This window comes from Microcebus murinus, chromosome 7, assembly GCF_040939455.1.
Source record: "Microcebus murinus isolate Inina chromosome 7, M.murinus_Inina_mat1.0, whole genome shotgun sequence".
Lineage (NCBI taxonomy): Eukaryota > Metazoa > Chordata > Mammalia > Primates > Cheirogaleidae > Microcebus > Microcebus murinus.
Genome location: NC_134110.1, coordinates 4,087,533 through 4,103,211, shown reverse-complemented (window position 1 = coordinate 4,103,211; position 15,679 = coordinate 4,087,533). Strand labels below are relative to the sequence as shown.

At 49.9% G+C, this 15,679-nt stretch overlaps 1 protein-coding gene across 2 annotated transcripts in view; it reads left to right on the top strand.

Moving 5' to 3' along the window:
- Nucleotides 1-15,161, top strand: part of ZNF592 (zinc finger protein 592) — a 56,979-nt gene extending 41,818 nt beyond the window's left edge. For both annotated transcript variants that reach the window (XM_012763255.3, XM_076004724.1), the window contains 7 exons: nt 879-1,057; nt 7,857-8,033; nt 8,270-8,429; nt 8,541-8,828; nt 9,073-9,185; nt 9,804-9,939; nt 11,205-15,161. In XM_012763255.3, coding sequence (XP_012618709.2) covers nt 879-1,057; nt 7,857-8,033; nt 8,270-8,429; nt 8,541-8,828; nt 9,073-9,185; nt 9,804-9,939; nt 11,205-11,759 — 1,608 coding nt within the window. In that variant the 3' untranslated portion in view covers nt 11,760-15,161. The remainder of the gene's footprint in view (nt 1-878; nt 1,058-7,856; nt 8,034-8,269; nt 8,430-8,540; nt 8,829-9,072; nt 9,186-9,803; nt 9,940-11,204) is intronic.
- Nucleotides 15,162-15,679: the final 518 nt, after the last annotated feature.

Below are 15,679 nucleotides of genomic sequence, written 5' to 3'. Positions count from 1 at the left end.
TTCTCGTCCTCCCTAATAATTTCTCCGTGTAAGCAACTCCTCTGACCCAAGGTCAGCGGCCCACTCGGTGAGCCGGAGAGGTGTCCCCCTTTTACCAGAAGCTCAGGAGGACCTCTGCAGGACGCAGGCTCAGCCTGTTGCTTTCCCGCTCTGGATTATCTCTGCTCTGCCCATGAGAGTTTCAGCAAGTCTGGCTTATACTTCCCTTGGCTTCTACTGGGGCTGGGAACAAAGGAGCTGCTACCCCATCCTCCCTTGTCTGTGGGTGTGTTTGGTTAGCTGTGGCTCAGAGAACCCCCTTCCCCAAGAGTGGGCACACCGGCCTGGGTGATGGAAACTGGCAAGGCCATTCAGTTAGGTCAGTCTGCATTGAGGGCTTCTGAGTACCAGCCAGGGTGGGCTCAGGTCTCTTTGGAAGTCACTGAACCATCTGACTAGAGGTGCTAAGCCGGTATCCACCAAGCCGTTGTGGGAGGTGGTTGGCAAGAACTGCCTCTGCTGAGCTGGTGGGTCTGGCAGTGCAGTGAGGGCTTAGAATTCAACAAGTGCCTTAGGCCTCCACAAAGGAAAAGCTAGTCCTCAGCTAAGCCAGAGGAAAGAAACATTCATTGTCCTTGAGGTAGAACTAATCTCTGAGAAAACAGGGTCAGGTCTGTCTCTGATTAATAAGGTGGTCGGCAAAGCTTGCTCGGGTGTCAGTATCAACAGTTTTAATGAGGTCTGGGAGCGTGGAAAATATCCTAGGAGAGTTGGAAGAAAGAGTGGTTGGGGAAGGGGGCTGTTGTGACCCATGTCCTATCCTAGGAAGCCAAGCCCCGAGAGGAGAGCCACAGGCCTGCGGCACCTGCGTGATCTGCTTTCTTGGTGTTCTTTCCTAGACTTGCCAGGTATGCCAGATGCTGCTGCCCAACCAGTGCAGTTTCTGTGCCCACCAGCGGATTCATGCACACAAGTCCCCCTACTGCTGCCCGGAGTGTGGGGTCCTCTGTCGCTCTGCCTACTTCCAGACCCATGTAAAGGAGAATTGCCTGCACTATGCCCGCAAGGTGGGCTACAGGTGGGTGCTGCCTGGCTCACTGTCCTGGTATTGCCCAATGGCTGGTCCTTTTCTTAGAACTAGTTTCAGATAGTTTGGGTCTTAAGAGGCAGGTCTGGGTTCCAGCCTAACAGGACAAGAGCATTGGTTGGTGTATGGATAGATATTTTTATTTTGTATAGGACAGGAAGAGCAAGAGGGAGAAGAATAAAGAGTATTTAAAACTTGAACAAAAATAGCTTTGAAGGGGGAAGGTTTTGGTGAGTTTGGAATATATATAACTTTCACTTTTCAAAAGTATATCAATTTAATTTGCTTACAAAGTATGTTTGGCATATTAACTTTAAATTACTGTTTCAATAATAACTTTATTAATTATAGTACTTTGAAGTTTTCTCAGTTTTTAACAAATGGGGCTGCAAGATGCCAAACTCAAAGGGGTCTAGTGTCTTCATTTTTGTTAGTTTTTGTCAGTTTGTGGGAAATAGGCAAAACCTGAGAATGGAAAAAATGATCAGCCTCATAGTAAAACCAAGAAAACTCTTATTTTAAATAGAATCTCCTCTATTCTTTCAAACATGTAAACAAGAAGTCATTTTCAGGAAAAAGATCAAAGAGGGAGAGAGAACTCCCTTTAGAGCTCATTGATCTGTAACTTTTACACTGATCCAGTTAGGTCTCCTTTACTGATTTGCTGCAATTGGGATTTCCTACTTTATGAATTTCACTTTTTTTTTTTTTTTTTTTTTTTTTTTGAGACAGAGTCTCACTTTGTTGCCCAGGCTAGAGTGAGTGCCATGGCGTCAGCCTAGCTCACAGCAACCTCAAACTCCGGGGCTCAGCGATCCTACTGCCTCAGCCTCCCGAGTAGCTGGGACTACAGGCATGCGCCACCATGCCCGGCTAATTTTTTGTATATATATTTTTAGTTGGTCAATTAATTTATTTCTATTTTTGGTAGAGGCGGGGTCTCACTCTTGCTCAGGCTGGTTTCGAACTCCTGACCTTGAGCAATCCGCCCGCCTCGGCCTCCCAAAGTGCTAGGATTACAGGCGTGAGCCACCACGCCCGGCTGAATTTCACTTTTGAAAATTAGTTTTGACCAAATTTAGTAAAGTTTTCTCTTTTTGGCATTTACAAAATGTTTCATTTAGTTCATTTGACGTTTGTGTGTGTACTTATTACTGTCTTCAGCATTGTGTTAGACACTCAGGACACAAAGGTGACACAGCCTTTGGTGACAGGGCCCCTTGCCCTAAGGGGCCTTCAGTCTGGTAGGTTATAAACATATGAGCATAAGTAATTACAACTCAGAGTGGTCAGCCTCATAAGAGAATGGTAAATGGCCAGTCACAGTGGCTCACGCCTGTAATCCTAGCTATCAACTTTTGTTGTGTTCAAATAAAAGCAGGAAGGCTGGGTGTGGTGGCTCATGCCTGTAATCCAAGGTGGGAGGATCACTCAAGGTCAGGAGTTCGAGACCAGCCTGAGCAAGAGTGAGATCTCCATCTCTACTAAAAATAGAAAGAAATTAATTGACCAACTAATATATATAGAAAAAATTAGCCGGGCATGGTGGTGCATGCCGGTAGTCCCAGCTACTCGGGAGGCTGAGGCAGGAGGATGGCTTGAGCCCAGGAGTTTGAGGTTGCTGTGAGCTAGGCTTACACTGTGGCACTCTAGCCCAGGCAACAGAGTGAGACTCTGTCTCAAAAAAATAAAAAAGAGTGGTCAGGAGAGCTTCATCGAAGACACATCAGGAGGTTTTCAGGCAGGAGAAGAGAGAGAGTACATCTGGCAAGCGTCCGGGCAGGGGTGTCAGCACACACGAAAGGGGTACAGGAATGACGAGTATGGAGGTGTGTCAGGATCACCTGGGAGAGTGGGGAGAAATGAGACGAGAGTTGGCAGAGGTCAGGTCATGCAGGACGTTGGACTCCTTGGCAGCAGACAGTTAGACGTTATCTAATGGACGGTGAGGCTACAGAAAGATTTGCAGCAGGGGAGTCACCCAGCCAGTGTGTGTTGTAGAAAGACCATTCTGGGAGGCTGACGCATCGAGGGGAGAGACTGGAGACTGCTTGCGAGGCATGCGTGGTGGCCGGATGAGAGGCTGTGGGCTTCAGCTGAGGCAAGACCCCGGGAATGGAGAGCAGGTAGATTTGAGAAAGGTTTAAGAAGTAGAAGCAACAAGATTTGGTAAAAGCTTGTATATGGGAGTAAGGAATAGGGAGGGTTTCGTGCTGGGTCCCAGGATTCTGTCTTGGTGTGAACGTTTCCAGTGTAGACTGATTTCTTCTGCATGTCGTGGAGGATGGAGAATCTAAAGTAGGAGAGAAGTGAGACTCTCCAGGGACAGGACTGGGCAGAGCCTTACCACAGCGTTGCAGAGGAGCATTGCTTGCGGCCTCCCAGCCGCATCTGAAACAAGACACCTAGTGTGTGTGTACAGTGTCTTGTAACATTTAAAAATATTCTGACTTTGACTTAAGCGTATGTTGCTTGTTCTAAGATCAAATCCAGGCCAGGCAAGGTGGCTCACACCTGTAATCCCAGTACTTTGGGAGGTTGAGGTGGGAGGATCACTGGAGACCAGGAGTTCAAGTTTTGAATCTTGAATCCAAGAACTTTTCAATTGCATGGGTGGATTAATACCATTTTTTATTTGTAATTAAATATTTTATTTTGTTTTATTCTATGAGAGTAAAAAGAAATTTAATGTGTCCAGTTCAGTTTATCAAATCTTTTTATAAGGAATACCAGGCAAAAATGTATTGTGATTCAGCTAGAGGAATTACTAAAGATGGTGACATTAGAATATTCAGTGATCTGTGTTTGAAGTCAGAAGACATACACACCAATACTGTGTTCATTACAGTTAAGATCCTCAATTATTAGTGCCTTTTTGTAGTTTTCTTGTGATATAATTTGCATGCTATACAATTCAATAGTTTTTAGGATATTTAGAGTTCTACAATCACTACAAACAATTCTAAAACATTTTTACCATCTGAAAAGAAACTCCATACCCATCAATTCTCCCATCTCCTCCTCCTACACCACCTCCCGGGCAACCACTAATTTACTCTCTGTCTTATATGTACATACCTCTTCCGGATATTTCATGTAAATGGAATTATACAATATGTGGTCTTAGCACAATGTTTTTAAGGTTCATCAATGTATATATCGACATTTCCTTATTATTTTTTTAAAATTTGGGACAGAGTCTATCTCTGTCTCCCAGGCTGGAGTGTAGTGGTACAATCATAGGTTACTGTAGCCTTGAACTCCTGGGCTCAAGTGATCCTCCTGCCTCAACCTCCCAAGTGGCTGGGACTACTGGTGCATGCTGCTGTGCCCTGCTAATTTTTGTAATTTTTTGTAGAGAATGGGTCTCACTATGTTGCCCAGGCTGGTCTTGAACTCCTGGCCTCAAGTGATCCTCCTGTCTTGGCCTCCCAAAGTGCTTAAATCATAGGCCTGGTGCACTATGCCCAACCAGTATTTCCTTTTTATGGCTGAATGATACTCCATAAGGTGGATATACCAGGTTTTGTTTATCTGTTCATTAGTTGAACATAGATGGACATTTGGGTGGCTTCCACCTTTTGGCTATCATGAATAATGCTGCTAATGAACATTCATGTACAAGTTATTATGTGAACATGTTTTTAGTTTTTCGAGTATCTAGGAGTGGAATAGCTGGGTGGAATAGTAACTCTATGTTTAACTTTGAGGAACTGTCAGACTGTTTTCCAAAGTGACTGCACCATTTTTACATTCCCACCATGTATGAAGCTTTTTATTTCCCTGTATCCTTTCCAACATTTGTTATCGTCTGACTTTTTGATTGTAACCATCCTCGTGGATATGAAGTGGTGTCTTATTTCCCTGATGGTTAATGGTTCTTATTGGCCATTTGTATATCTTCTTTGGAGAAGTGTTTATTTGGATCCTTTGCCCATTTTTCAATTGGTTTATTTATTGTCATCTTACTGAGTTTTAAGAGCTCGTTATATGTTCTGAATACAGGTTCCCCATCAGGTACATGATTTGCTTATTAGCTGGGCGTGGTGGCATGCGCCTGTAGAACTAACTATCCTGGAGGCTGGGGCAGGAGGATGGCTTGAGCCCAGGATTTTGAGGCTGCAGTGAGCTACGTATGATGAGGCCACTGCACTCTAGCCTGGGTGACAGAGCAAGACCCCATCTCTATAAAAAAACAAAAAACAAAAAACACCCAAAACCTGGAAAACAAATATGTGATTTGTAAATATTTTCTCCCATTCTGTGGATGTTAATGTTTTTTAGTAAATTCTCAGAAAATACCCATGTTCCATTTTATTGAGCTCTACTACAGTTTTACAATGTAATTTTATGTTTTGTATTATTTTTGCTTTTTCTTGAAGATAGTATAAAAAGCCCATACGTTTTAATGTATATATTATTAATATGTATTTTATGTAGAATGTATATATACATTTTATATATGTATTTTAGACTTTTATTACTTTCCTGCTCTTTGGTAATTTGGAGACTGGCCAGTGATGTCACAGGAAGCAAGTTTAGACTGTTTTAATAATATTTTCTTATTTGCGATTATTAGCAAAGTTAAATATTTTACACTCTTTATTATGTTTTCTAAAATGTTACATATTTTACATCATATAATTTTATAATTGTCTATTTTCTCTTTTTTCATATAACTTTATAATTGTCTATTTTCTCTTTTTTCTATTAAAAAATGTGGTCAAGGGTTGTGTCATGTGGTTGAAGTTCTGTTCTGCACACTTCCCCACCCATTCATAAACCCTGCTGGGTGCAATCCTTCACTGAGGCTATTTTGCATGTGTTCTTTTACCCCTTTATGTTTTACCCTGATTTTCCATGAGGTTTCTCAAAGAATGTCTGCCAGATACATAGAATGGATTTTCAGTGGCATTTGAGAACAGCATATTGTTTCTGCAGAAGTTTGGTCAAATGGCATAAATAGAGCCAGTTTAAGACATTCTCTATGCATATCAGGTATACTTGGCCACTTGGAATGAATTTGGAAATATGTGGGTTTTTTTCCTCCTCATAAAACTTTGGCCTGGGTGTGGTGGCACATGCCTGTAGTCCCAGTTACTTGGGAGGCTGAGGCGGGAGGACCACTTGAGCTCAGGAGTTTGAAGCTTTAGTGAGCTGTGATCATGCCAGTGTACTCCAGCCTGGGCGACAGAGTGAGACCTGTCTCTCAAAAAAATAAAATACTTTATAATATAGAAGTACTTCTGTGTGCTTGAAGTTGGTGTTACTATTTTTATTTAGCAGAGAGAAAATAAAATTCAGTAATAAAATTCAGTAATTCAGTAAATGGCTTGTATAGCAACTCCAGTTTAAAGCATGTACAAATTTAGTAATAAATGCTCTTTGGAGTTAATTGCAAACTGCTTTCTGGTTCTGTGGGCTGCTCCTTGTTGCTAATTAAGTGCAAAGGTGATTCTCTCCCCTTCTCACCAACACACAGACAAGGATTGGTGAAGATTCTGTGATGGTTTATGTGGATTGTGAAAATGGGCTAATGTAGTAAAATGAAGGGTAACATTCGGGAGACAAAGAATTCTTAAATGAAGCCTTGTCCTTTGTTTTAGTAAAGTAACAGCCTCTCTTCTAGTCAGGTTATAGGGGCAGGCAATATTGCAACTAAAGGAAGAGGAGGAACAGCAGGGAGCAGGAAAGGTGTTTTCTCCCTGGAGACACCGTGGCTCTGTTATAGGCGGGAGGAAACTGAACACACAGAGAGGGACCAGGAAACTTAATGGATGCAGGTTGGCAGGAAGGAAGGTCATGTCTTTCTCTGATACTCAAAAATGAAAAGGCAGTATTTATAGAGAGAGATTTTGAAGTTGAAACAAGAGTTCCATATAGCCTTAACTTTAGAAAAATAAATTAATACAGTTTTCTCATTTATTCATACATTATAAAAATATATAAACACACACACACAAAAAAAACCTCAACAGAAAAACAACCCTCAGAAAATAAAAATTAGTGGGGAGAAAAAGAAACAAAAAGTTATCCTTAGTCCCACCAAAGAGACATCACGGCACTTAGAGCTGCGGGGTCCAGGACGGTACTAGCTTTGTGTGGCTGTTGAGCACTTGAAATGTGGCCAGTGGGACGAAGGAACTAAAATTTTAACTTAATTTTATTAATTTAAGTGGCCACATGAACAGGGGAGCTATAGAGCGTTTCCACCACCACGGCAAGTTCCACTGGACAACGCTGCTCCTGAGTATTTCTTCTTGGGCTTTAAGGGTTGCTTGTCTTAATGTAGCTGTTGCGGTGAGCGTAGCATTTCCGGACTCTGTGTCTTGTTGGGTTGTTGGGTGGCCGCCCTTGAGCATTCAACACCAGCCTGCAGGGAGGCAGCTGCCTCCCGAAATTCTTCCTGGACTTTGGCAGTTGTGCCACTCTTAAATTGATACTATGTATGCCATTATCGAGCCATTCTTCTCCTCCTCTGCATCCACCAGCTTCTCTTAGGTGGGTCCGGGATTTTGGTTTGCAGCAGAATGTCCTGTGGCCAGTGTGAGGAGGGTTAGAGTTTCTTCCTCCTTCTCTGCGAGGCACGGGCCCTGTGTGGCTGCAGGTGCCCGAAGGCAGCAAGGACGCTTCCAGGATGTGCGTGTGGAGGGTGGGAGCCCGAGTGATTGAAGAGGAGGAGAATCCCTGGGTGGCTCTGCTCCTGCCCCCCATGGCTCCTCTCCTAGCACCGCCTGTGGGCCTGGCCTGCCTTCTACCTCACCCACGCCACCCCGACTCTGTTGTCCAGGTGTATCCACTGTGGTGTCGTCCACCTGACCTTGGCCTTGCTGAAAAGCCACATCCAGGAGCGACACTGCCAGGTTTTCCACAAATGTGCATTCTGTCCCATGGCCTTCAAGACTGCCAGCAACGCCGCGGACCACAGTGCCAGCTACCACCCGACCCAGCCCCACAGACCCTCCCAGTGAGTGCGGGTCCAGGCCCAGCAGGCCCCGTGGGGCAGTGTGGCCTGGCTGCCTGAGGGGGTGGTGTAGGGATGGGCCGGGAAGCCTGGAGTCTCCTAAGCACACCCTGTGCATCGGCTCGGGGCGGTGCTTTCCCGAACCTGGCTGGTTCAGAGAGAGCAGAGCTAGGACGGAGGGGCTCTGTGGTTCTTCCAGCAGGCCACGGCCCCCCATACCCTGGGGTTTGTCTCGTCAGGCTCATTTATAAGTGCTCCTGTGAAATGATCTTCAACAAGAAGAGGCACATCCAGCAGCATTTTTACCAGAATGTCAGCGAGACGCAGGTGGGAGTCTTCAAGTGCCCCGAGTGCCCACTCTTGTTCGTGCAGAAGCCGGAGTTGATGGAGCACGTCAAGGTGGGGTTCCTTGGGGGTGAAGGCAGGGGAGGGGGGCACGTGCCTCAGGCCGGGGCCTGACTCTGTGCAGCTTTCCCCTTGCCGGTCAGTAATCGCTCTCCTCATCCCCAGAGCACCCACGGCGTCCCCCGGAACGTGGATGAGCTGTCAAGCCTCCAGTCTTCAGCCGACACGTCCTCAAGCCGCCCTGGCTCTCGAATTCCCGCTGAGCCCCCAGCCACTACTGTGGCTGCGCGGAGCAGCTCCCTGCCGTCCGGCCGCTGGGGCAGGTCCGACTCGCACCGCAGGGCCGACGCCAGGCCCCGGCTGAGAAACACGGGCTGGACCTGCCAGGAGTGCCAGGAGTGGGTTCCTGACCGGGAAAGCTATGTGTCCCACATGAAGAAGAGCCACGGCCGGGTAAGTGCAGCCACAAGGTCACCGTACAGTGCCAGATTCTCTGGACTTCTGTGGAGTCAGACGCCCCCTCGTGTGGCTGGCATTTCAGGGTTCCTGGTGCTCTGGGCAGGGTGCGTTGGTGCCACGGGTCTTGGGGCCTTTGGGGGCGTCCTGCGTTCTGCCCACAGCATCTGAGAAGACAGTTGCAGCCGGAGCTGTGTCACAGTTCTGCTGCTGCTGCATGTGTCGCCACCTCCTCCCTTAGGCACTGAAGCGGTACCCGTGTCGGCAGTGCGAGCAGTCCTTCCACACCCCCAACAGCCTGCGCAAACACATCCGCAACAACCACGACACAGTGAAGAAGGTCTACACCTGCGGGTGAGTCTCCGGGGATGGCAGTGACCGAGGCGTGAGAGTCACAAGACTCTGGCCACGGTGTCACCGGGGCTTTTCTCTGCTGTGAGGTCAGGGATCTAGGCAAGAGACTAGTGAGTCCCTAACTGCAGGGCTAAGTTGGAAATCGTGGGCAGGCCGGGAACTGGTTTCCAGAACCTGGTAGTTCCTGAGCCCTGCCCCGTCGTGTGCCAGGCGGCCGTGAGCGGCCCTGAGGCTGACGGACATGCTGGCAGTGGGAGCGGAGGCTTCTCCAGCTCCTCTAGCCAGGGCCGTCAGCACCGTCTGCCTGTGCCCGGGGCGGGCCCCGGCCCTCTCGCACTGACCACTGGCCCGGCACTCGGGCCCCGGGTGGTGACATCAGGGAGTGCAGCATGAGGTTGTGGCTGAGGGCCAGGTGTCGAGGGTACACATGTTCTATTCTGACTCGCCGCTGCCTGCCACCGTGTCTGGCCTGCCGGCTGGGTCTCTCCAAACAGCGCCAGCTCCAGCCGGCCTGAAGACACGGCTGTCTGCCCGCTGCAGACCCCCCACCTCTGTGTGAAGAGTGCCGAGGGAGCCTGCGGCCGGGTCTCACGTGAGCCCTGCACTGTGCCTCTGCAGGTACTGCACCGAGGACAGCCCCAGCTTTCCTCGGCCCTCCCTCCTGGAGAGCCACATCAGCCTTATGCACGGCATCAGAAACCCCGATTTGAGCCAGTCGTCCAAAGTCAGGTCTCCGAGCGGACATTCCCCTCAGGTGAGTGTGGCCCGTTTGCAGTCCTGGCCGTGCAGCAGCCAGAGTGGCAGCCTCCCTCGGTGCGGGTTGCTCTCTAGCCTGTGTGACCCACCTGGGTCCTGGACACAGGCAGAGGACGGGCGGAGACCCGTAAGGCAGCCTGCCAGCCTTTCGTTACTGTGTTCCCTGTCACCGTGGCCCCGCTTAGGTGTGCGCTGCTGTCTGCGGACGCCGGAGCACTTGGACACACACCCCCCTGTCCTGCCTCACAGCAGTCCCGTGAGCGTGAGGTGCTTGGCCAACTCCCCTCCCCACCTCCCGCTAGTGTGGGAAGAGCCAGGCCTGGGACCTGCCGTCACGGCCCTTGCCCCATGACCTCCGCCCTGTTCCCGGCCCTATCCCCATTTCTGGCGAACTTCGCGGACAGCCGGTTCCTCCAACTCACTGGGGCTCTTCCTGTGCCGGGGTTGCGGGATGCTCCACGGGCGGGTCTGGTGTGCCTGGGAAGCTCCGAGAGCTTCCTGGAGTTCCGGGGCATTCCTGAAACTTTCTTGGCTATTCAGACAGTGGCACCGGTTCGCAAAGGCCCTTCCACGCATAGTAGGTAGGGTATCAATTGGTGTTTTGGCAACATTTATCCACTAGTAAAATGCACATCCTCCCCTCTCCCCAAAATGTATGTACCCTTGACCTAGAATTCTGCTTCCAGGATTTGTTCGTTAGAGATCTTTGGCCTTGGGTATAAAGAAGTCTGTCCAAGTAAGTTGCTGCCGTGCTGTGCGCAGCAACAAAGACGGGACGCAGTTAGATGTCCGCTGGTGGGCACTGCGCATCCCCAGGATGGTCGGTGCGCTGCTGGTAGAGGAGTGAGGCCTCTGTGTGCCCCGTGGAGACACGCTCTCATATATGTTCAGTAACAAAAGCAGGGTGAAGAGAAGCATGGCACGCTACCATGTTGTGAAAGACAACAGTTTCATGTTTGTATGCGCATAGGCTCTCTATTGGAGGAGTCATGAAACCCAGGTGATATGGTGCTTTTTGGAGATCAGGCCTGTGGAGTGGGGTAGGAGGGATTTAATCTTCTTTATGTCTTTGGGATGTTTTGCCATGTGCACATACATTACAAAACACACCGAACTGAACATACCAAACCTGAACCCGTGTTCCGGGCTGGCGTGACCGTGGCCTGGACGGTGCCTGCTTTCAGCCCCTGGGCTCATGGTTGTGTCTGGGGGCTCGTAGCCAGGGCTCGGCCGGGACTCTGCTCACACTGTCTCTCCTTGCAGGTGAACCATCTGAAAAGACCCCTCGGTGGAGTGGGGGACGCCCCCGGCACCAGCAATGGCGCCCCCGTCTCTTCCGCCAAAAGGCACAAGTCCCTTTTCCAGTGTGCAAAGTGTAGTTTTGCCACAGACTCGGGGCTCGAGTTCCAGAGCCACATACCTCAGCACCATGTGGACAGTTCCACAGCCCAGTGTCTCCTCTGTGGCTTGTGCTACACCTCTGCCAGCTCCCTTAGCCGCCACCTCTTCATCGTCCACAAGGTGAGAGACCAGGAGGAGGAGGAGGACGTGGAGGAGGAGGAAGAGGAGGAGGAGGAGGGGGCAGCAGCAGAGGTGGCGGCGGAGGCTGCAGAGCCAGAGGCGGGCTCTGGGGAGGAGGCGTCCGTGGAGACCAGAGAGAACGGACTGGAAGACGGTGCCGGTGAGCCCTTGGTGACCGACTCAGAGGCAAGGAGATCGCTGGGCCCGGGCCCTGAGGAGGATGGTGCCCAGGATGCTCAGAGTCAGCCACAGGCCTCTCAGGACCAGGACAGCCACGCACTGTCCCCTCAGGTGTGACCAGGGGCTTTGCAGTGTGTCGGGTCGGGGTGCTGCCGTGGCGTCCTCCACCTGCTGTGCGGACCGCGGGAATAGAAGGCTCTGCCCCGGCGCGAGCCCGGCCGGCCGTGCCCTGGAGCAGTGTCCACCGAGCTGCTGGTGCTGGGATCCCCAGCCCTGGGAAACGTGGGGTCGCCAGGACCTCACAGCTCTGAATTTGCTTCTGTTATTTATGGCTTTGTGCTGCTGCTTGGTACTCCACCTCTGGTCCGTGTCCTCCCAACCCCAGCGCTGTCCGTGCAGCCCTCAGCCCTCAGCGGCTGTGCTCTTCTGGGAAGCTCCACTTGCTGCCTGCAGCCGGGGGATGCCTCAGAGCTCTGTGTTCCCGCGGGCGCCAGCCCTCCTTCCGCCTTCCGAGCCCCAGAAGGCGGGAGCGAGGGGTGCCGACGGGGTCCCTCTGGGAGAGCTCCGCCCAGCCTGCTTGGTGAGGGCCCTTGGTCACCGTGCCCTTCCTTCTTGTCTTCTCTGATTCTTTTCCCCTAAATCGTCCTGAGAACTACTTGTCATGGCCCATGGCGTCTCTGTGGGCGGGAGGAATGTGTGCAGCACACCGTGGGAGCCGGGAGAGCAGGGTGCAGCGAGGGCAGGCGGCTCTGCGGGCCAGACCCTCAGAGGGGCTGCGGAGGTCTTTGTTCTGCTGCCCTGCCCTCCCTGATAGGTGGGGTTTGGGGCGCATAGACGTTGGGATATTTGTACTCTTGCTCCTGTGCCATTAGAGGGGCTGCTGCCCCACGCAGGCCAGCCCCTCCTCCTCTTGGCTACACTCATGTTGCTCAGACTATATTTCAAATAAAAAACCTTCTTATCATGCAGGTAGGCTCTTGTATTCCTCTTCAGGTGAGCCTGGCCCCTCCCTGCTCCACTCAAGGGTCTTCTCGGCCTCCGTCTGCTCCGTCTCTGAGGGGGAGCAGTGCTGCTCTGTTTAGGACCAGCCCTGGGCCTCCCGGTTCTCTAGAGACCTTCTGCAAGGGCCAGGGAGGGGCTCAGTATCTGTTTAAAGTCGCCTCCAAGGTCTCCCCTGGGCTAGTGGCATTGGCTTTAGAGCCTGTGGAAATTTTCTGGGCACCTCTGTCTTTCCTACAAATGGATTCTCGACCTGAGAGAACCCCCTACTGGTGATGGGGGGAAGGAGTGGAAAGGAGGAACTCTGTAATTTTCTGGAAATATTCAAGAGACCTTGGCATTGCCACTGCCGTGGGGAACTCGGGGGTGGCAGAATCGGGACTAGACTTGGGAGCCCGGCTGGCTGTCGCTGATGGCAGAGTTGTTGCCTGCCTGAGCCCAAGGAGCAGGCTGGTGCCCTGATCTCCAGCCCAGGTGTCCTGGGGCTGGGCCCGGCAGGAGCTAGAGCAGCAAAGGGAAGTGGGTGCTGGCTGGATTCTTAGAAATGATCTTTCAACGGAGGCATTAAATATCAATTATAAATTATTAAGTCAGATAAATACGCCTGACCTTTTCACAATTGAAAAAAAAACATTTTCTTTATCAAATGCCAAGTTTTTAGTGGAAATGCTAATGGCAGTGGGAAAGGTTAGTTCTTGCCTCAGTTTCGGAGAGGCTCTGGCTGTCTGCACCCTTTTAATGATGGCTGTTCCTGGCAAGGCCACCCCCTCCCTGCTCCCCAGCTGGCAGTGAGGGCAAGCCGGGCCTGTTTCCAGCTGCCCGCAACTTAGCTGTTGTCCCTTCCCTAACTGCAATTGCAGTGAGCCGGCCCTGCGCCCCGGTCCCTTCACAAGGCCAGGTTCTAGAGGAGTTTTGATGGGAGGGTTTGAAACGGACGGCCGAGTCCCTTCTTGCTCAGGAGTAGCGGTAGCTGGAGCACAGGCGGAGACGATGGAGCTGCAGGTCTGACCCCCGTTCTGATCCACATCTTCCGGGAAGCAGCATGGGGGGAGTGCTGAGCCGCTCACTGGGAAACCAGGGTCCCGGCCTTGGTTCTGCCCTTACTCAGATTTCGTAACCCCCTAACCTCACCGGCTCCCCTTCAACATAGGGTTAGTAATTCCCACCCGCCGTGCTTGGCAGGCTTTTGTGAGATCATGAATGTGAAGTCATCTCTAGTTTGTAAAACACCAAGTGAATGTGGGGGGTTCTTTTTTGACCTTGGGGCACGGCGGGCAGAGCACACTGCGTCAGCGTCGGTGCTGGTTATCAGCTACGAATTGGCCCAGGACGCCCGTCTGTCATTTAGCAATAGTGATGACAGCAGCATTTAAAGCCCTGCTCATGTGCCCAGCCTCTTTCTGGTGACTCTCTCATTTGATCCCCACAAAGATCTCAGTTATCCTCTATTGCACAGAGAAGGAAACTGAGGCTCTGAGAGGTCAGACGATGTGCTGGGCCACCTGCAGTGGTGGGGCCGAGCCAAGCCTCTCACCCACAGCGCTGCCTTAGTGACCGAGGCTGTTTCAACTGGCTGCCAGCTTATCAGCGGTTTGCAGCCATCCAGGGGTTTGCTTTCCTACTGCCCCACGCGGTCAGGGTGCCCTACCAAATGCCAGGTTCTCTCTGGAGTCCATATGCCTTGTCACCCCGAGGAGGATCCTGTGCATCACGCCTGTGACGTTCCGAAACACACGCAGTGTCTCCACCACCTTGGGTTCTCATTGGGATTTGCCTTGCCATTTGAAGACCATCACTGTTTGAGGATCGTCCAGGAGAGGTTGCCTAACCCTTGCAGGGAACACATGGTTCCCTCAGAGCTCGGTATCCTCTGATCTTTCCTTTTTCAGGATTTTTTTTAACGGCTGCGCTATCATTTGTCATCAGAAAATGCTTGCTGTGACAGGCACTTATCTGCACATCCCTGCTGCAGTGAATGCTCTACTGACCAAGCTAAGCAGATAAGGTCCCCACCCACCCTTCTAGAAACGACGATTTAATACGCTCTGAGGCTTGACAAATGACTAGTGTTTATTTTCCAACTGCTTTATCTCTGTAAAATGGTATGCAGAGCTACTATAAGCTAATTTTAGAAAGAACTTTCCCCTTAACTTACGTAAACAGTCTGGTTTCAAAAAAACTTAATAACTATAGCCCAGCAAGTTCAGTACTTTGCCTTCCCCAAGGCTGAGGAACCTCTGCCCCATTCACCACTGTATATTCAGTACCAGGCAGTTTCTTTTACTTTTGTTTGTTTTGAAAAATTAATACATATACATGGTAAGTCATTCCACAGTACAAAAGGGTATACAACAAATATTACAGTAATCTTTCGAATGGAGGTCAGCCTCCAGGCCCCTCTCTGGAGTTAATCACTGTTATCTATATCTTGTGTATCCTTTCAGAGCAATTCTATGCATTTACAAGTTTATAAATATGTATATTTATATATCTATTTTTAATACAAACGGTAGCATTCTATACACAGTGTTCCGAAGCTTGCTTTTTTTCACCTATTTTGGAGATTGCTCCAAATTCATTTTCTGGGTCACAGTAATTCTTTAAAAGCTCCTAGCACAGTTCCTAGCACACAGTGATGGTTCAAAAAGTATATGGATGAGTGAATGAATGTCTGCACGAATGAACGAATGAATCCGATTCACCTGGTAACTACAAGGTTCTGTCAGGGTCTGATCTGATCAAGACAGGATCCTCTAGATTCTAGAATGTGTCCCCTTTTCCAAGAAGTTCAGGATGCTGCTCACCTTCTCCACCGACAGACGCCACAGAGCCATAGGAACTGGGCACAGGGAGCACTGGGCCCTGGAGGAAAACACAGAGACTAAAACCCGGGTCCCCAGTATGAGGGTTTTTTTTTTTTTTTTTTTGGTTCCTACTTAAAATACATTTTTCTTATTGGAAAATGATGTAACATTATTAGAGAAAATTAAAAACACACGTATTTATAATCTCATCCTCCTACCATTGCAGTTGTTTTA